Consider the following 22,596-nt stretch of genomic DNA (forward strand, 5'->3'; position numbering starts at 1 on the left):
TAACAAGGCTCAAAATAGCCCCACAGTAACACGACAGCATAATAGGGTCTCTACATTCAAACCGAAGCATAGAGATCTTTGTCAGTGTCCATACAGTTTAATAAGAAGATATTTTATACACACAGTCAACTTCGCGAATACAGGAAGAATCCATCTTTGAAAAATAGTCTCTACCAGTCGATCTATGAACACCGATCCAAGTGCGCTGGTGAGATGTGAATAAGGTGATAAGATGAGCGCGAACAGTAGGCTACGTGTACATATTGAAGAGAAGAAAACGCGGTTTGTGTTTGTGTTTCTTCCGGAAACAATGGACCATATGAGATTCTGCACAGTTCAGCGCACTTGGATCGGCGTTCGTAGATCGACTGGTAGAGACTATTTTTCAAAGATGGCTTCTTCCTGTATTCGCAAAGTTGACTGTGTGTATAAAATATCTTCTTATTAAACTGCATGGACACTGACAAAGTTCTCAATGCTTCGGTTTGAATGTAGGGACCCTTATTATGCTGTCGTGTTATAGTGGGGCTATTTTGAGCCTTGTTAGTGGTTAACAAGCGATTTTTATTTGTCATTACTCTATGCCCCATATACTAGCGTTATACTAGCGTTATAGGCTAAACTGTTTTTAGAGATAAAACTATTTACATTCAGCAATCATGAAAAAAAATCTCAGATAACGGTTGACTAGGTAGCAATGTGAAATTAAACCAAAGGTTCATTTTGCGCCGGAGTTGTCCTTTAATGCTGAAAAACTCCTATCTTTGGACCTGCATGTTATAATTAGAGAAATACATTTTATTAATTAATTAATTCTGAGGGAATGATTATATTTTGCCCGGGACGCCGTCACCTGACATCCCTCACTCTTTAAACATGGAGACACACAGGTGCATGTTATTATTAGAAAAATACATTTTACTGATTAATTTTTAAGGCAGGATTGTATTTGGTGCAATGTTAGTTTATTGATATATTTGGTGAAGATGTGGTCCTGGGTTCATGCATTTATAAATATGTGTTTGTTTATTTGTGTGTCAGGTCAGGACTTGGTCTTGGGTTCATATGCATTAATATATAATATCATAATGAAATACCCTGTTGTTTATGTATTTGTTTGTTTGTTTGGTCTTGGGTTCATAAATGTATTAATATTAGTTTGTTTGTTTATTTATTTATTTATTTTTTTTGTTTGTTTGTTTGGACAGGATTTGGTCCCAGGTATATGAATTCATACATAAATTCATAAATAAATATTTATTAGTTTGTTATCAGGACTTGTTTGGGGGCTCGTGTGAATTATATAGCATATCTACATTTCTAATAAATAATCCTACTATATATATATATACGTATATATATATATATAGTTCGTTCACTCACTCATTCATTCATTTACAAATTCCAAACTAATTTATTTAATTGGATTGATATTTTAACTTTATTTTTGGTCTATTGTTTCACCTCATGTGTCACCAAGCGATCCAGGACAAAACTAAACAAAAATTGGTGCAAGACAAGCTGAAAACACACGTCACCCAGGAAGAGAAACAAAACTATAAGTGTAGCAGGGAATTTGAGATAGAAATACATGAATGTTATCAATGAGGAAAGCTTCTTCCTGCTGGTGTGAAATGTGTGGTTTTCTGGTTCGGCGTGACGTTTGAAGCTCAACGGATGTGTGTTATCACGCTTCAACACACCGCCTGTGCTCAACAGTCCAGTGAGTGTCAAACCGCTCCTGGTTGAGTTACAGCACGAGCTCACAGTGATCGTTTCCTCGAACCTCACGCTTGTCTTCACAGCAGCAGGAGTCAGTGTCCTGAACTCATTACCCTTGTGACCTCGCGACCCCTCGGCTCTGTGCTCACACAAAATATACCCTCACGTCTGAGACGGGACAGCACCGGGACTTCCGGTTTGCTTTTAAATGCATTTCAAATGCTTTCATTTCACTCAGCAAAAATGCAACCCAGGAAAACGGGCCTAATAGTACGTCGCATTTGCACGTTTGGCAACACTTTAAAAGTGAAATATCCAGTGAGTAGTGCTAAAAGTGTGTGTTCAGTTTTATCCAAACCAGGAGAACGAGAATCTTAGAGGTGTTTTATTGTGACTCATGTTTCACAGGACTTGTACTAGTGATGTGATGCAAACGTCAAAATGATGTATTCCTTAAATGATGCACGATGGTAAAAGTGGTGTGATGGTTTTGAAGGAATGGTGTTCAAGGAACTGCGTAAACATAAGTGTTTAGCAATTGATAATCTGCCCCTGAATTAAAGTTGTTGCTGTTGTTCATTTCAGCTAAAAACTGCAGCGATTTGTTTGGGTAACACTTTAGAATACGGTACCTTCGTTAATGAATAACTACACAAGAACTAATGAGTAACACAATATTAACAATCTAGTAACTATTATTAACTAACAAGAAACTCTGATTAACGAACTAGTAAGTAATAGCGCACAGACGAAACTGGTAGTTCACTATTAAGTAATCAATAACTACTATTTTTTTAATACTTCCCCGAGAACTACTGAAAAAGTTTATTAATAATCTAGTAACTACTATTAACTAAAAGAAACTCTTATTAACGAATTAGTAAGTAATAGCTCACAGATGAAAGTGTTACTAGATACTTCTGTGGGAATTACTAATTATTTGGATTCGTATTATAAAGTGAAGATCATTGGAACTAACTAGTAATGACTCAAGTGTTACTACATGATCTAGTCATGATTTGTACAAATGTTTGAGATTTTTTGGTGAACTTTAGTAACTTTTAGAAAATGTCTTTATTAACACTTGAGTAATTACTAGTTAGTTCCAATGATCTTCACTTTATAATACGAATCCAAATAATATAATTCCCACAGAAGTATCTAGTAACACTTTCATCTGTGAGCTATTACTTACTAATTCGTTAATAAGAGTTTCTTTTAGTTAATAGTAGTTACTAGATTATTAATAAACTTTTTCAGTAGTTCTCTGGGAAGTATTAAAAAAAAGTAGTTATTGATTAGTTAATAGTGAACTACCACTTTCGTCTGTGCGCTATTACTTACTAGTTCGTTAATCAGAGTTTCTTGTTAGTTAACAATAGTTACTAGATTGTTAATATTGTGTTACTCATTAGTTCTTGTGTAGTTATTCATTAACGAAGGAACCGTATTCTAAAGTGTTACCCACACACACACACACACTCTCACACTCACTCACTCACTCACTCAATCACACACACACTCACTTTTCCCATTTGTACTTCAGCCAATCACACTAAACGAGACCATGTTTGATTCCAGCTTAGTTTTGATCTATTTCTGAATGGTTGGGTTGATTTAGCGGCTCAATTGAGCGTATGAAATAGAGTTTAGGTTCACTGTGGTTTGGCATAACAAGATTTCTTGGAGATTTTAACAAACAAGTATAATTGTGCACACAAGGACATATTAGCAAACCAGCGATGATGAATGTAAATGTTAACCAGCTCGTGCTCCGGTGTAGAGGTCGCTCTCTTGACCTCCGGCTCGATTACTCAAACCTAATGACTCCTGCGGGACGTCCCGTCCGTATCGGTGGCAAGAACGGCACCGTCAGTCTCTGTCTCACACACACACGCACACTCACGTATCAGTGGCAAGAACAGCACCGTCAGTCTCTGTGCAACACACACACTCTCTCTCACTCTCTCTCTCTCCCACTCTTTCATACACACACACACACACACTCAGTTCATAATTCCAATTGTATATTTGCAATAATTGCATTATTAAGGGTTATTATGGTATAACGTTTGCATCATTAGATTGCATTATTAGATGTAACTGTTCCTTGTCTGATGCCTGTAACAAATCCCTAATTGCTCATTATTATTTACTTGATGACATCAATCATTTTTATTAAGCAAAATATTGTTTTGTGTCTGTAAATGAAGTTTTGTAGGCACAGACTCTGACTCAGTTTTGCATGCAAATGTAAATTGATTTTTGTGTTTAGGCACATTATGATTTGTATGGTTTATGGGTTTGGAAATGTTCTTAAATATACTCATTATTGAGTTCTGCATGTTCAGCTGGTGGTCATTACTCTCACGGTCTCTCTGTCCATGTGTGTGTGTGTGTGTGTGTGTGTGTGGTTTGAGTTTTGGGTTTGCCAACACACACTGGGATTTTCAGTTCTTGCTTGTCTGAAACTGTGTTTTGTGTCGGCGAGTGTGTGGAGAATCCTGATTTATAAAATCATTGCTCCGTTCACATGAACTTGGTCCAAACTAAAGTTCCAAATGAACCACCAAGAATTCAAATGTAAATAAATATTGTGAGTAAAATTGAATGAGCCAGAACACACGCTGTTTAATAACTCAGATTAACATGTAGAGATGTTCATCCAGACGCTGTCAGAGGTTCTGCAAACACACTATAACTCTCTCTATCCGTTACAACACACTTCAGCGGTTCAAAATACTCTGTTCAATTACTTTGATTAATCACCATCGAATATATCCATAAATTATATATATATATATATATATATATATATATGAAGAGTTCAGATGCAAAAGCCTCTAAATGCCATTTGAAATTTTCTTCTTACCATTGCCATTTAAGTGAAATCACTGAACTTAAATATACAAGCTTGACATAAATCATTATTAAAGAAGAAAATTTCAAATGGCATTTAGAGGCTTTTGCATCTGAACTCTTCATATATATATATATATATATATACTAATGATTTATTTAATTTGAAATAAAAAGCTTTAGGTTTTTATTTGATTGTTTATTTTTTATTTTAAAATATTTTGTTACATTTATTTTATATTTTTCATATATATATATATATATATATATATATATATATATATATGAACTTACAGTAATCAGGCTTTCTTCTCATCTATTAGAAAGTGTTGCTCGTGTCACTCTCTTCAGTCCTGCAGTTTTACAGTGGTGAATCCCGTTGTCTGACACACACACACACACACACACACACACACACACACACACACACACACTGGGTTAGAACCAGCTAAACCACCACTGAATAAACACACAACACCGGGTTAGAACCAGCAGATACACCAACACTGAACACACACACACAACACCAGCTCAGAACCAGCAGAAACATCAACCACCACTGAACACAAACACACACACACACACACACACACACACACACACACACACACACACACGCAACACTGGGTCAGAACCAGCAGAAACATAAACCATGAACACACACACACATGCACACAACCATAAACACCAGCAGAAACATAAACCACCAGCAAAATAACATCCAGCTGTTTATATTGGTACACACACAACAGAAAACTCTGGATCTGCACTGAACAAATAAATCAGATTCACTCACTCAACATGTTCAACCAGACAGCAGTGATGCAGACAGATCACAGAGATATGCGGACAATCTCCTGAAAACCTGCCAGGTCACAGCTATTTAACAAGGGCTGTTTTGTTGTATTTTATTTTATTTTATTGTGTGCATTTGTTTAATTTAATTTTATTTTATTTTGACTTCTTTTAATATAAATATAAGAAAATAATTGTGATTGGCAATGCGTATAGTATTTATTTCTTCATCTTCTGTCAGTATGTGTATAGAACATATCGGTTTCATGCTACAAACCCATTCAAACAGATCAAAATATGTCAGCATAGCAGACAATCTCAATGTTGTAAAATGTTGCACGCCATGGAAGAAATCACATGTCTCCCCTTCAAAACCAAACACTGAGTTAATGGAATAAACAACACGGGGCAAATTCAAAATAGTGTATCAGATATCATGTAATATTTCCAATCTGGCAGGAATTATTATGAGATTAAAAAGGACAGCGAGTACATTGGTGTGTTATCAACATAATCTTCATCCAGTGACTGACATTTCTGCAAGTGTGAAAGTGTGTAAATCTGCAGGCCGTCTCTCTCCATCTGCACACCATTACAGCGCCAGTGTTATGAAACCAAGCAAGATCTGCCGAATAAATACTACAAGCTATAAATTTCAAGTTCCTGTTATAACAAGTGGTTTATATTTACCCGCCGTGTCCCAGTTATATAGAAGGAAATTCCTCCCGATTCTCCTCTTTTCTTTCTCTGCTAAAGATCTATGTTTTTACACTAGTGTTGTTGTTTTTTGCTTTTTTTTATTAACAAGACAAACCTGCACTTAAAAAAGAAATAGACCAGTGAATTATATAAATAAGTTCACAAAGGGGAGGAAAACAGAAAAAAAGGAGAAAGAAGCTAAATATATACTAAATATATATTCATTATATTATATTATATTATATTATATTATATTATATTATATTATACAGGTATATTCCTAGTTTTAATGAATAGGTTATTCCAGTGTGACAACAACATTTTTGATTATAATTAGCTCCTTTCCCCCTTTTTTCTATGTATATATATATATATATATATATATATATATATATTTGTATAATATAAATAAAATAAAAAAATATATTATATCACAATGGAATAACCTATTCATTAAAATTATTCTACCTAGTCTACCTACACACACATACATATATATATAGTATATACACACACACACACACACGCACACACACACACTGTCTGATTGTTTCAGGGCTGTTTCGGCCCCGCTTTGATCCTGTCGTGGGACGGAGGGCAACTCTTCATCCAGGGATGTTATTCCTGCGCTTTGGTTTAGGATTGAGTGTCAGTGACGAGGATCTCCCGCTGTGACGGAGAGCCCAGCTGTGTGTGTGTGTGTGTGTGTGTGTGTTCAGTGGTGGTGTATCTGGTGGTTCTGACCCAGTGTGTGTGCGTGTGTGTGTTTAGTGGTGGTGTATCTGCTGGTTCTGACCCGGTGTTGTGTGTTTATTCAGTGGTGGTTTAGCTGGTTCTGACCCAGTGTGTGTGTGTGTGTGTGTGTGTGTGTGTGTTCAGTGGTGATGGATCTGCTGATTCTGACCCAGTGTTGTGTGTGCATTCAGTGGTGGTTTAGCTGGTTCTGACCCAGTGTTGTGTGTGTGTGTTCAGTGGTGCCGAACAGCACAAAGCAAGCCGACGAGGAGAGGAAGTTCCGGGACTGTGCCGACCTCTACCAAGCCGGATTCCAGAAGAATGGGGTTTACACGATCAACATTAGCCCACAAGAGACCAAAAAGGTAGGAGTCCAGTCCAATTGCATATGTAATACGAGACGCAATGGCTCTATTGAAGTAGTGTGTGTGTGTTCAGCTGTGTGTGTGTGTGTGCTGGATTTCACCCAGGTGTGATCTCAGGCCTGCTCCTCGACCTCTCCTCTAATCCCTGTTTGGAGAAGTCACTAAGCTAATGGAGATCTCTGATGTTGTTATAAGGATATGCAGATCCATGAGGTCAAGATAAGTGGTGTGTGTGTGTGTGTGTGTCTCTGAACAGGTGTTCTGCAACATGGAGTCTGCAGGCGGAGGCTGGACCGTCATCCAGAGACGTGAGGATGGAAGTGTGGACTTCCAGAGATCATGGAAAGAATATAAGATGGTGCGTAAAGCCAGAATCCTTCGCACTGACCTCTGGTTGACTCTTCACTTGATCTTCATCTCTCTCTCTTTAAAGCAGTGCATGTGTGCCGTATATCTCCTGTGTTCATCTGTCTCTGATTAACTCTCAGAAGAGTGAAGGATAGCCATGACATGACGGGATTCTTCCTCGCCTTCAGAATGATAGTTTGCATGACACACATAGTCATTGTTATAGTCAGTCTTATTGGAAACTTCTTTATTGGAAAAAATGAGCATTATAAAATCCAGAAGTCGTGGGTAAAGTGGGACGTCGGTGCTGGATTTGTTTTCTCCACTCAGAAACCTGACTATTAGTTTACATCTATACACGTTTATCTCACACTCTTGTAGCTTCCATCCACAGACCTTTATGTGCATTTGTTTTGCTGCTTTTAAATTTTTATTTTAAATAGAGCTGAAAGTAATCAAAACCTTACCTGCGTGTGTGTGTGTGTATATATATATATATATATATATATATATACACACGCAGCTAAGGTTTTGATTACTTTATATATATATATATATATATATATATATATATATATATATATACATATAGCAATTATTTATTTAATTTATTATATTTTATTTTTTATTTTTAATATAAAAAAGTGAAAGTGAAAATAATCCCAACCTTATCTGCATTTAAAAAAATATGTATTATTTAAATAAATATTTCTTATTTATTTTTCATTTTATTTTATTATTTTCATTTGTTTTACTACTTTTATATTTTATTTTAAATAGAAGTGAACTTAATCACAACATTAGCTGCATTTAATTACATTTTTATTTATTTTTTTATTTAAATTCCTTTTTTTTTCTATTTTATTTTAAATAGAAGTGAAAATAATACACCTTAGCTGTATTTATTATTATTTTAATTTATTTGTTTTATTATTATTATTTTTCTGATTTTAGCATTTTGTCTTTGGTATTATCTAAAGTAATCACAAACTTAGCAGCATTTTAATGTCATCCTTTGTAGAAGTGTTTGCAGAACTCTCTTTCATGCGGTCACACACTCATTCCCCGGTAACGTTCAGTCGTTCCACTCCTCACTGGAGTTTTCTGTGTGTTCTGTATTCCCTGCTGGTTTGGATCCAGTGAAGCATTGGAAGAACATCAGCTCTCCTCATGAGTATCCGCTCCAGCCAATCACTATCAGCTCCATCAACGCTTATATTTCTCTTTCCCAAACACTATCCCAAAGGAGGATGGGAGAAACTCTTCATCAGAATGGAATCAGAAATTTAAACTATGGAAAGAACTGTTCCAGGTTTTAGTGTTAATCTGACTTACGGTTTTGGGAAGGAAACATAGCAACGAGTGAGTTGCTGTGACACCGATGTTGCACAGAAAACACACACACACTCCCTGTTTTAGAGGATACAGTATCACCGGTTCCTCTACATTACTCACTGATCCTGTAGGGAACACTGTGGTTTCTGTGTGTCGAGGACGATCAGCTCAGACTTCGAGGGAAACCCAACAACAGCCGTCCGCTTTCAGGAACACACCCTCATATGTGTGTGTCTCATATTCACTCTCATCCATCACCGGATCCCACGAGCAGAACTCACACTTGCTGGAGCACAGCAAGTGAGATCATCCTCACTTTGGCTGTAGTGCATAATAACCAGGGTTATAATAGTTAATTAAACTATAAAACTACTAAAACCATTTCTGTTAAAGGGGGGGTTGACTGCTTTTTTCTTTGCATGATTGTGTTCATGGGGTGCAATATAACATGTATTCGTGGTTTTTCGTTTTTTATTTTATTAAGTATTATTTTTTATAAACTTCACCTTTATTGTCAGCCGCGCTCTCCTCTGTCCTCGAACGAGCGGTTGACTTCCTGATTCTATGAAAACACTCCCTCAGAAATACGTAGTGTGCTCAGATTGGTTAGTTTGGGCCGGTGTGTTGTGATTGGCTAAACTGTCGCTCACGTTGTCCGGAAGGTTAACGCCCATTACCTTTACGGGCGAAACGTGAGCTCCGGTCAAGATGTAAATATGTGTCGAACTACAGTAACAGTTTGAGGCATAATCAGACCGAGAAAGCCGCGATGAAGAGAGTCAAGCAGAACCACACCACACACGGCTCTTACTAAACGTTTCTGAATGATAATTTGCTACATTTTTTAACTTTATGCACGTTTGTTTTACACAATAGCATCTGACTGGCAACAATAGCAACTGACTGGCTACTAATGTTAAACACAAACAGCGTTGGCAAGTTTACGTTCTTGATATAAAGCACATATACATGAAAAATACGTTTAAAACATTAGTACTTATACAAAATTCAGATCCATAATGTTTGTACGCGTTTGTCGTAGACACAATAGCATTAGCCTATAGTGGCTATAAAGCCAGCGCTGGCATTTGAAAAAAAATAAAACACAAGGCTACGTCTGGAATTATACATGGAAATACATTTAAAATGATTAAGTCTTAGCCTACTTACAGATTGTGGCCCAACAACTGCTGCCTCTGGTTTTAAAGTTGAAACTGCTTCACGTTTTAGTAACAGTTCTTGTTGAATCCGGTGTTGAACTCGTTGAGATTCTGGAAGCTGTCTTCTGTAAAATGCGCAGCACAGAGAGCTAGATTACGATCGTCATTTTCAGGAACATAATCAAACATAAATTGTATCCATTGTTGACGAAGTACAGCGTCCGTGGGAAGTTCGAATACAGAAGACCTGACAGCTGCGTAAACAACACACTCGACGAGATGTCCTTTTCTGCATATTCCGGAGGGAGGGTTGATGCAAATGTGTGGGTTAGTGACGTCTAAAACCCAGCTGTAGTCCCAATCGAGTCGTTTTTGTAGGCAATTATACTTCCTGATTTTTAAAAGACGATATCTCTGCTTACACTGAACTTTCAGCGCTGCAACTTTGCAGATAATGTTCATGCACCAACAGCAACGTTACACACTATTTAAAATGAAAAAAGTGAAATCGCAGTCAACCCCCCCTTTAATTGAAATACAGCGGAAATTAAATCAAATCTAAAATATTAAATAAAACTAAACAAAAATGTTGCCTTGTTGAAGCACTATAATTATTAACTGGATATAAATCAAACTAAGCCTAAAACTGAACAAATAGCCTACTAACGGAGCAACATATAAATTAATGTGTTTAATTCTAGGAAAAAAAAATATGATTTTTAAACATAAACATAATTTTGTTATTGTTGTTATTTTATGTTAAAAATCAAATGAAAAAAAAAAACCTGTTAAAATCCATCCTGCACTTTAATATTTATTTCTTCATATGTTTATTTATTTTTTCCATCAATCCATCCATTTTATTTTTGTCATCAGAGCTAATTTGTGTCAAATGCGTACCATAAATAATAAATATTATAAAATATCATGTGATGGCAAACGTGTTAATATCTGACTACCATTTGGGATTACTACTGCTTTATTTATTTATCCTTTTTTCATTTATCCTTATTTATTTACTATTTTTTATTTTTTGTTTATAAAATTATAAAATAATGTTTGTAAATATTGGTCCCATTTGATTTATGACATAATGTAGCTAATCAAATTGGACAAATATTTACAAAAAAAAAAAAAAAAAAACTGCATCCAGAGTTAAATAGTAAGTAAGCGGTCCAGCACTGGTCATGTCCATCGCCCTCACTGAAGTGTTGATTCAGGAGGAGTGCAGAGAACACTTTGCTAATTACAGATGTTCCTCATTAAAGGTTTGCATGGGCTGTAATTACTGCTGTCAGTGCCTGCTCTGCATTATGACATGTTTCAGAAGCCGTTCTCCAGCTGTTCTGAGCTCAGTGGATCCATTACACACATGAAAACTCGTCCAAAACATCTTTTGGAAGCAAAAACCAGACTGTTAAATGGTGTGTGTGTTTGTGTGCATAGAAATTACACGGAGAACACACTGCTTCTCATCTAGACTCTAGTCATGCACATGTTTAATTATATACTATATACACATTTCTGCATTTTTCATTGGCATTGCACTAAAAATCATAAATTAGTCCTGTAGATGTCATGTCAGAGAGTTTTTCTCACAGTCAGATCGGATGCAGCCGTTAAACATTCAGGCTCAGAAACGGACCAGTGATTATTGATACCCTTGTGTGTCAAAAAATTCTGGAAATCTGTAATTATTATCTCCAGAAAATGATGAATTGTGGAATTCCCTCCCTGAGTTGATTCTATTAGGCTTGAAATATCTTGGACAGGGTTTTATTTCCCACTGCCTCCCATGACCCGAGTGTTAAACTGACCCCTTGCTCGACCCTCTCTCTCTCTCTCTCTCTCTGCTAGGGCTTCGGGAGTGTGTCGGCCGAACACTGGCTGGGAAACGAGTTCGTTCACGTTCTGACCAATCAGAGGCAGTTCGGCCTGCGCGTGGAGCTGAGCGACTGGGACGGACACCAGGCCTTCTCCCAGTACGACAGTTTCCACATTGACAGCGAAAAACACAAATACAGGTAATTCCTCTTCCTCATTCTCAATGCATTATACATTGTGTGTTATTTAATGCATAAGTGTTAATGCATATGCATATATGTATAATGCTATATTCATAGGTGAAACTCAAAAAATTAGAATATGGTGCAAAAGTTCATTTATTTCAGTAATTCAACTTAAAGGGTGACACTAATATATTATATAGACTCATTACATGCAAAGTGAGATATTTCAAGCCTTTATTTGTTATAATTTTGATGATTATGGATTACAGTTATGAAAACATTTTCACATTTTTTTGGAATTTGGGGTTTTCCCCAAATTCAGACAGACAGACAGACAGACAGACAGACATACAGATAGATAGATAGATAGATAGATAGATAGATAGATAGATAGATAGATAGATAGATAGATAGATAGATAGATAGATAGATAGATAGATAGATAGATAGATAGACGCCACGATACATCTCCACGATACATATTGATGCATTTGTGTATTGCAATATATTTTGACAGATGTAAAAGATTAGTGAGATTTAGTAAGATTTAAGTTTCTTCTGCTTACCAAAGCTCCTCTTATTTGATCAAAAATACAGTAAAATCAGTAACATTCTGAAATATTATTACATTTTAAAATAGCTGTTTTCTATGTGAATATATAGTAAAGTGTAATGTATTCCTGTGATCAAAGCTGAATTTTCAGCATCATTACTCCAGGCTTCAGTGTCACATGATCCTTCACAAATCACTCGAGTATTTTGAAGTCTATAATATTGTGTATATGTGTGTGCGCGTGTGAGCGTGCCTGTGTGCGGGTGTGTATAAATATCTATTATATAAACCTGAAGTTCATCCGTTCATTCATAGTTTCACTCTCTATGGGATTTTTAAATGTCTTTCATGGATGAAACTATGTAATTAACTATGTAGGATAATTCTATCTGGGGTTGAATTAGTGTCAGAAAAGTCGAAGAATACGCAGAGATCAGTGTTCACTGCACTTGTAGCTCTCTCTCTCTCTCACACACACACACACACACACACACACACACAGACACACACACACAGGCAGGTGTTCGGCTACACACACACCTCAGATGTGTGTATCTGCACACTTTGCCGGCCGTCGTGGAGTTTCAGGAATCTAATCTTCATTCTCATCTCTAAAAATAGATGTGTTCTCTCGAACGGTTATGCTATGGTAATCACTCACTGCCTCTTGAGAATACTGAACCTTTCTTTGGCCCAACACACAGTGTGTGAGAGGTTGCTACTTCTGGAAACTCAGATTAGGCCTTCAGATTCCAACCCAAGAACCTTTTTAGTTTGTGTTTATAAAAAGCACACGCAGTAGATGCACTACGAAGATATGCTTTATCCTGTACGTCGCTGTTAAATCCCAGCTAAATGTTTTCAGCCTGATTTTCTTTATGCAAAGGAATTTTGGTAACACTTTAAAATAATGGTCAGTAGTTAACAAGTAGCTATGCAGGAAGTAATAGGTAGTACTGCATTAACACCGAACTTAATACTATTAACTAATATGGAAGCAATATCAACTATAGGTAATTTAGTACAAAGGTAGTTCCTTGGTAGGTATTTGATTGTTACTAAAGAAATATATCCTCATTGAGAACTACTTGTGAACTAAGAAATAATAACCAATTAAATACTAATCATAAAAGTAACATGTCTAAAAAGTGAACAATTGTGGGGGTTTTACTCTTAACATGGTCATAACATTTCAGAAGCATGTGCCTCAAATGGGTACTTTGTGGAAACCAATTTATGAAGTTTATACATCCCCCCCAAATACATTAGCTAGGTTGAGATTGTGACCACTACTCTTGCCAGGATGGACACATGTTCTCTGTTTATTTAAAACTTAAACATAAAATAATCTTAATAAAGACAGTTTTTAAAAATAAATCTTAAATAATTAGGAAGTGTTGCTGACACTCTCATGATTGGATTAGTTCACTATTATGAGCTCTATTGAATGTCAGTCACATCTCAGACTCCAAAGACCTATAACTTTATGTTACAAAAGCTGCCTGAGGAGGACTTCTCTTATGACATGAATATAAACATTGATGTTCACTTGTCAAAAACAATTAGCATCTTTAATGAAGAAATTGGCTGCATTTATGTTACGATAAGCGCAAAACCACATCTACCAGATTACAGTGTTTGTTAGAATATTAGTGCCTCACAGAACCTGTACAGTATGTGGCAAATATAAAATTAAATTACTTGTATCATTTGTGAAAAACATGTTAACTCCTCAATAACTATAAGCGTTACCTTGTCATCCCACAGGAACTACTAGTGATGTGGCCCATTATTTTAAAGTGAAAAACATGTTAACTCCTAACTAACTACCTTGTGTAAAAGGTAACGCTTGTAGTTAGATAGGAGTTAACATGTTTTTCACTTTAAAATAAATAGCCGCACACTAACGCAGTAACATGGGGCTCCATACATGCAAAACGAAGCATTGAGAACTTTGTAAGTGTACAGACCGTTTAATAAGAAGAAACTTTATGAAGACAGTTCACTTCGTGTATACAGACAGGAGCCATCTTAAAAAATAGTCTCGATAAGTCGATCCCTGAACGCGGTTCATACAGTTCAGAAGTTCGCTGAACTTCATACAGCTCAGATCACTCAGCACGTCGTTCGGGGATCGACTTATCGAGACTATTTTTTAAGATGGCTCCTACACTTACAAAGTTCTCAATGCTTCGTTTTGCATGTATGGAGCCTCATTATGTTACTGCGTTAGTGTGCGGCTATTTTGAGCCTTGTTAGTGGTATAAACTAGCGATTTCTTTTACTTAGTCAATGCCCCCAGTACTAGCATTATACGCTAAACAGTTTTTAGAGATAAAACTCTTTACAATCGATTATCATGAAAACAAATCTCAGAGAACGGTTGACTATGTACCGATGTTTTATTAGACCAAAGGTTCATTGTTCGCCAGAGTTCTCCTTTAAGCGCGTTCGTGGGCGAATTTAATAGCGCGGAGCGTTGTTAACCAATTGATCCATATATAATATAAGGCGCTCCGGTAACTGCTGCTGACTGCTGACTGACTTGTTGCACGCCGGTCTGGTGTTGTGGGGACATTTCCACGCCCTGGCGCTGAACGAAACGAACTGTAATTGGTTGTTTGACATGTCAGTCAAACGGCCTTATGGGCGGGCCTTGGCCAAAAAAAGCTGCTATGAATTCCAGACCTTCAGCCGTCAGTCTAAAGGTCTGGCTTCGCGAGACTACCTGTTACTGTAATATCCTATGAGGCCACAGGAGAGGATTTGTGAATGACAGTGAAGCGACGGTAGGTCACATGATGATGACAACATGGCGGATGTACATCTCGTGTATCTGGAATACATTCATACTACATAGAGCATACTTTTTTAACAGTCACAATGCACGTTTTCAACCAAATATAGTCCTTACTATAATAAGCCATTTTGGATGCAGTGTGTCACTTTTAATATATATATATATATATATATATATATATATATATATATATATATATATATATATATTGTGTTGCAGAGAAGAAAGAAATCAGACATGTTTGGAATGATACGAGGGTAAGTAAATAATCCCCTTAAAAAGCTCCAGCATATCAGGATCCAGTTCATGCACACATACTGTACATATGCATATGCACACACACACACACACACACATATTGGAGACATGGCTCATAAAAGCACTTTAAAATTCTGCAAGCGTGTGCATGAATCCACAAAGGATAATTTAGAGCTTAACATATTACGAAGCACAAGCATTTCTATTTGTCAGAACCAACATAGAGTCTTTCCATTCAGTCAGGAAACATTTGCACTACATTTAAAGCATTAGAACAGCAGTAATTGCAACTATTGAAATAGTTGATCGTAATCCCAAAACCTAAATCAGGAAAAGGACTAACTGTCAAGTTTAATACCTTGATTTAGTCCTAATGATTTCCAAACTGCACACAGGGTAAAGTTTGGAGTGAGAGAACAACTCTTGGCTGAATGTATTCGCTGCTCAGAACAATAAATTTCATATAATGACGATCTAATTTTTTCTTCACGTAAGCAAGGTTGCGCAGGCAGGACCGAGCATATTAACTCTGGGTGTATGAGCGAGCGAGAGGTGTGATCCAACAAATCAGTCTGCATTATTACTCATGAACAGTACAAATGCATATTAGATTTGACACTTTAATCATTTCAATAGTAAATCTCTAATGTTACGGTTAAACTGAGATCATTTTACTCTTTAGTCACAGTCAGTCACTTTTTATATATTATTCTGATAATGTAAATATGAATAACTACCATCCAAAAGTGTGGGTATATACAGTATTTGTGTGTGTGTATGTGTGTGCGTGTGTGAGAGAGACAGTGTTTAACCTCTGTACAACAATATGCAGTTAAGTCAAGAATATTTCAGCGAACAAATCAAGTGTAGATTTAGATATACTCTAGTGTAAACACTGAAACCAGATGAAAATCTGACTTTGGCCTGGAAAAAACAATCTTTATATTTTTCCAGGTCTTGTGCATTCTTTTGGTAAACCTCAGGTCGAGTTATCTAGGTAATGTTATATGCCTCGGTGGCGCTAACTGACCACAGCGCTGACCGATACACACTCTTATACGCTTATGTAACCGTTTGCAGGAAAGCTGAATAGACAGACCATAATAGCAATCAATGACTGTGACACACACTCACTAGAAAATATAATATTAAAAGGATTCAGAGAAATTCGTAAGAGTGATATATATAGCACACAGAAATATGCATATAAAAAATGTTTATGTGACATCACAAGGTCTCAGAGTTTATAATACCTGGAGGCAGGAAAATAGTCCATTTAAAACATCATAATCATAAAATAAACACATAAACAGACAGTCATATGTAACCTAGACGTTTTAGATCTTTATCCAGAGCATTATAGCTATTGTCCAGTGTTGTCATTGCAGGTATATTATATTGATTTTCTTTCTTATATTAACATTCAGGTCTGAATGGATGCATTGTTTCGTGAGATCCACCGCAGTTTTCCGTCCGTCATGCCTGATGCAAACAAATTATTGCGAAATCCCTAAAAAAAATCAACGCCGTCTGTTATTCACCAATCAAAACTAAACTGTGAGACTGAGATACGTAATATAGAAAACTGTTAAAATAGCCTAATCTGGATAAGAAAACTAAAGCAAAAGAATGAGGAAAAATACCCATTACACCATTTATACTGTGTTGTTAATGTCTTGACCAGCTCTTATTACAATTGTGTTTATGAATCCTAAAGCTATTTAATTTCGGGGAGTGTAATAATCAACTGAATGGATCTGGAGTGTGATTGCTTTAAAACACTGATGTTATCTTGCATCTGTACAGCTCTACATCACTGTATTGAATAGGATCATAACTCACGCTGCCAATCTCCTGCCGAGCAGAAGCATCTTATCCACTTAAAATCCGATATTTAACCATAATTCAAAACGAATTTGATTATTTTCAATGCGCATGAGTTTAATGTGAGCTAGGGTTTGAGAGAGCGCAGTGTTTTGTTTCTATGGCGCCACACATACGTTACGGAGGATACAATGTTTCAGTGCGATTCTATTTAGAACTCTAGGGTTCTTGAACTTTAAAAAGATTCTACTGCCTATACTTCAATGCCTATTTAAAAAAATTTTCCCCAGTGGTAAAGTGTGTTCCGAGCTGCTATATTTATAGAATTACACATTTACACATTTAAAAATGCATTAAATCAAAATGAATTAGTGAAAATAATCACATGATGGGAACCTCTAATGCTAAAACAGCTTTTCAGGAAATGGAAAAAAAACAACAACACTTTTTTAGTTTTTTTTTTTTTTTTTAATTATTGAACACTGTGATGTCTGAGTTGATATTGTGGATTTATATATGATCGGATATTTGCATGTGTTATTATATTATTAATATTTGACCAAAATTAAGCTGAAATGGAATTGATCTGCTAATATCAGACATGCGTGTTCTGTGCATCAGAGGCAGTAAGTGCATTCCGTTTTTATCAGCTTATAAAGTTTAGCTATACGTGGGGCTCAGTTTTTTCTGTCATTTGGACAAGATCTGGCTGTTTAAAACATTTGTGGCTCCTACTCTGATTTGGATGCTCATTAAATACATAAAACATTTGAGCCTTTATGTCAACGCATTCTCACCCCAAGGCGTCACCTTTGACCATGCTTCAATATTTGACGTTTTAGGCGCCCTTTAAAGGAAAGCGTCAGTTAGAGGACGCGGTTAGGTTTAGGTGTGGGGTGGGGGTAGGGTACACGCGATCCTAGGGCGTCATCTAACTGACGCTAAAGGGCGCCTAAAGCGTCAGATATTGAAGCATGTCCAAATGTTTGGACAGTTAATGTCAGTTAAGTGATGCCTTGGGGGTGAGAATGGGCTGTTTATGTACATCAGGCTTTATAAATACTGTATAGTGTTTCTGGAGTAAAGAAAATGATGTACTTGTTCTTTATTTGCCCTTGCATTGCAAACCACCAGAGGCGCTCCAGAATGTGTCGTGACAGAGGTGGGCGGAGTTATGAGGTTTGACTGACAGTTGGAGGAGCCAATGAAGAGATTTAATCACAAGCTCTTTTTTAATAGTTTTCATTGGTTAAATGTGTACAAAACACACAACCAGACATAAAGAATGACCAATAGTATCTGAAAGAAATATCTGAAAGAAAAATGAAAAATAAGGACATATGGAGATACAAGGTTTCTGCTTGACAGCGTCGTTATAGTAAGAAGAATGTCTAAAGGGGAAATAGTGCAGCTCCCTTCTCTTCTGAGTGTGTGTGTGTGTGTGTGTGTGTGTGTTTGTGTGTGTGTCAGTGTCCGGGATCCAGAGCCGTGTTTTCCCTGAGGAATGGGGGGGGGGGGGGGGTCTGTTCATATTCCTGGGCCGAACGCCACTGACCCGGAGCCGGTGCCCACAGCACTGACAGACTCCCAGACTCCCTGTGTTTACACTCCTGCTGTGTGTACTGATGGAGTGGAGTGTGTGTCTGTACTGATGGAGTTGAGTCTGTACTGATGGGGTGGAGTGTGTATCTGAAGAGTTCAGATGCAAAAGCCTCTAAATGCCATTTGAAATTTTCTTCTTTAATGATGATTTTTATCAAACTTGTATATTTAAGTTCAGTGATTTCACTTAAATGGCAATGCTAATTACCTATTAATTGTTATTTAAATGAAATTACTGAATTTAAATATACAAGTTTGATAAAAATCATCATTAAAGAAGAAAATTTCAAATGGCATTTAGAGGCTTTTGCATCTGAACTCTTCATCTGTCTGTACTGATGGAGTTGAGTCTGTGTGTGTACTGATGGAGTGGAATGTGTGTCTGTCTGTACTGATGGAGTTGAGTATGTGTGTGTGTGTGTGTGTGTGTGTGTGTGTGTGTGTGTGTGTTTGGAGATTAACACATCTATTAAGATACTTTAAAATTGAAAGCACCTCAATCAAATCTGTGCTACAGTGTGGCTCAGTGTTGGGAAAGTTCACTTTCTACATGAACTAGTTCAAAGTTCATTTCACACATTTTAAAATAAATTAGTTCAGTTCATAGTTCATACTTAAAAACGAACTAGTTCATTCATAGTTCTTTTTTTTTCCATATTGCGAGCTTTTTTTATTTTTTTATTGCCACAGCCCATATGACAAGAATTAAATTATCGACGGGCAGTTTGCACAGAATTGTAAGATGTTTTCCCATCCTCACGACCTCGTCATTAAATGATCATACGACGCCTCCTCGCTCGCTGCTTTGTCGACGGCGGCTGCGATGCGACACTGGTGGCTGGTGTTGCCAGATTGGGTGTTTTTTTTGAGGCCTGATTGCATGTGTTTTGGCCAGGTTTTTGCCAGGAAGGCTCTATAGAAATCTGGATTGTACAAATCCTATTGTACAAAGAGAGAGCGCGCGTTCACAGACACAGTAACGTTCATCAGCCAGTAATACAGTACGTTCAGTTCACGTTCGCCCAAAATCGAACTATCGTTCATTGAATGCATTCAGGCACAACACTGGTGTGGCTTCAATAGACACTGTATCTGAAATACGGTACGAATGTCACACTCCAGTACCAAGATTGAGTGTTTCTGAACACACACCAGAGGTTCTGCTTTTCAGGGCCTGAAGAGATTTAATTGCCGCTGTATATGTTTGTCCTTGAAGCAGAAGAAATGATCCTGATTTAATAACTCTTTCATCCAGCCAAGTTTGAGATCCACAGATTTTGAAGATATTTCTTCAGCTGTGTCTGGTGTGAATTTTGTACGGTGGTTTGGCACAAACACACACTGTAGGCTGTGAACTCTCTGCTAAAGCATTTAATGTGTGTACTATCAATATCACAGGGTTCTTCCAAAGTGCTGTCAGCAAAATGACACACACACACACATTTCAAAGGTCTGCTTTATTGACAGCCAACTTTAGTACATGATTTACTCAAGGTTATTTCCAAATGATGTCAAACAGTGAAATATAGGAATTGGTACTTTTGAAAATGAACTTTTAAGCAATTTTATTTAAAACATATTCAATCATTTCGCTTCAGTAAATGCATCTTGATTTAAGGCAAGACAGATCAGTTGAATAGGTTACAAAAATAACTAATAGAACATACTTGATTGATTACATTCAAAATTGCAAGAAAAATGTTGTATTACAAGTTTTCTGAAATGTTATGTTTAAATATGCAAATGAGGCGTTGTCAAATTAAATATGCACTAATTTGCATACATTTCTAGAATAAACATCTGGACATTGGATAAAGCCAGATTCAAAATGCTTGTTTGTTTTTGTCGACATTTTGTTTGTTTTCAGTCGGAGGTTTTTACTGAGGGGATTTTGGATATCTTTATTTATTTATTACATTTTTACCATTTTTTTTTTTCTGGTGTCAGGAAAATTGTATATGAACAATCCCTTCTGAAAAAACATTCATAATATGTATAAGAATAAAAATAATAATTAAAAAAATGCCTTTAAAGATATATATTGTAATTGAAATCTACAGATGCACATAGATAAATTCTCCAAAAGCTGCAGTTAAAAGTGTGTTATGGATGTTTTCTTTCTACTAGTTTAAAAAAAGGCCAATCTCAAGATTGACATATTGCTAAAAATAAAGGTCCTCCTTTAAAAACACTGTTTATTCGAAGTTCTATATATTTATCATGTTTTCCTTTAATTCCACATTACCAAGTTAAAGATATATCGCCGTTGCCGGATTGTTGAATGTTTGATATGTTAAATGTGTTCGGCAAGAGCTTGTAATGGTGGTCCTCAAGCTCATCACACACCATGAGTTCTGACACACAGTCTCGCTGAGGAAACTATATATAACGCTTTTTATTTTCACTCTTTGGCAAGTAAGTCGGCCTTGTGACTCATGGACCCCTATGGTACGTGTGTTATGGCACTCAGGTTTTGTTTTTCCGCTGCGTACTGTAAAACGAGTGTTTTTGTGCTTTCTGTACGGCATACAGTGATGATGTGCTTCATCTATTGATCCATTTTAAAGGTGGTTTCTTTAAAGGATTAGTTCACTTCAGAATTGCAATGTCCTGATAATATACTCTCCCCCACGTCATCCAAGATGTTCATGTCTTTCTTTCTTCAGTGGAAAAGACATTAAGGTTTTTGAGGAACACACTCCAGGAAGTTCTCCATATAGTGACTTCAATGGGGTCCAACGGATGTGAGTTTCAGTGCCGCTTCAAAGTCTCGCCACCATCCAGCCGAGGAATAAGAGTCTGATCTAGACAAACCAGCCGACATTTATAACATATACTTTTAGTCTGTGTTACCGAACAACAATTTAGGTTTGTGGAACATGCGAATCTGACAAACACTTCATTTCATTTAAGCAATGTAGATTTCAACAAGAAAAAACACATCCATACGTCCTCCTTTACTCTGCATAAACATCATCCGGTGAGGAACGTTACCAAACTGCTATCATTTCATTTTAGGAAAATAAAAAGGCCGGACGGCAGAACGCTTCCCCATGGGCTGTTGTGAAACACCAAATAAATCTCCGTTTTCATCACAGCTTTTCCTAGTAAGGCTTGGAGTGATGCAGCAAAAGTTCATTAAGGCTGGTGAGAAGAACCCGAGATGAACTGTGTTCTGTTGACCGTACAGATGTTTGAGCTCAGACTGAAACGAAGACCACATCGTGACACGCAGCAGTGGTTAGTGCAACAAGTCTGCATATACAACCCGAACCCGGACGCAGTAAAGCGCCTCTATAGCACACATATTTTTATCGTGCATTTTATGTGAAATGAGTTTTTACCTGCATATGATACGCATGGGTAGGTTCAGTAGTGGTGTGGGTGCATCATACGTTTGGGTAGAATAAGTCGTGTGCAATATAGTACATAATATGCACACGAAAACTGCTTATCATATGCACGTAAAAAATAATTTTCGGGTGCAAATTGCACGATTAACACAATACGTGAGCCTATTATGACTCTATGC

At 36.7% G+C, this 22,596-nt stretch overlaps 1 protein-coding gene across 2 annotated transcripts in view; it reads left to right on the plus strand.

Annotated features, from left to right (window-relative positions):
- The window catches only part of angpt1 (angiopoietin 1), a 164,274-nt gene that overhangs the window by 127,506 nt on the left and 14,172 nt on the right, over positions 1-22,596 (plus strand). For both annotated transcript variants that reach the window (XM_089122927.1, XM_039659548.2), the window contains 3 exons: positions 7,048-7,175; positions 7,432-7,533; positions 11,876-12,042. In XM_089122927.1, the coding sequence (XP_088979053.1) occupies positions 7,048-7,175; positions 7,432-7,533; positions 11,876-12,042 (397 nt within the window). The remainder of the gene's footprint in view (positions 1-7,047; positions 7,176-7,431; positions 7,534-11,875; positions 12,043-22,596) is intronic.

Source organism: Pimephales promelas, chromosome 18, assembly GCF_988280905.1.
Source record: "Pimephales promelas chromosome 18, fPimPro1.hap1.1, whole genome shotgun sequence".
In the NCBI taxonomy this organism is placed as follows: Eukaryota; Metazoa; Chordata; class Actinopteri; order Cypriniformes; family Leuciscidae; genus Pimephales; species Pimephales promelas.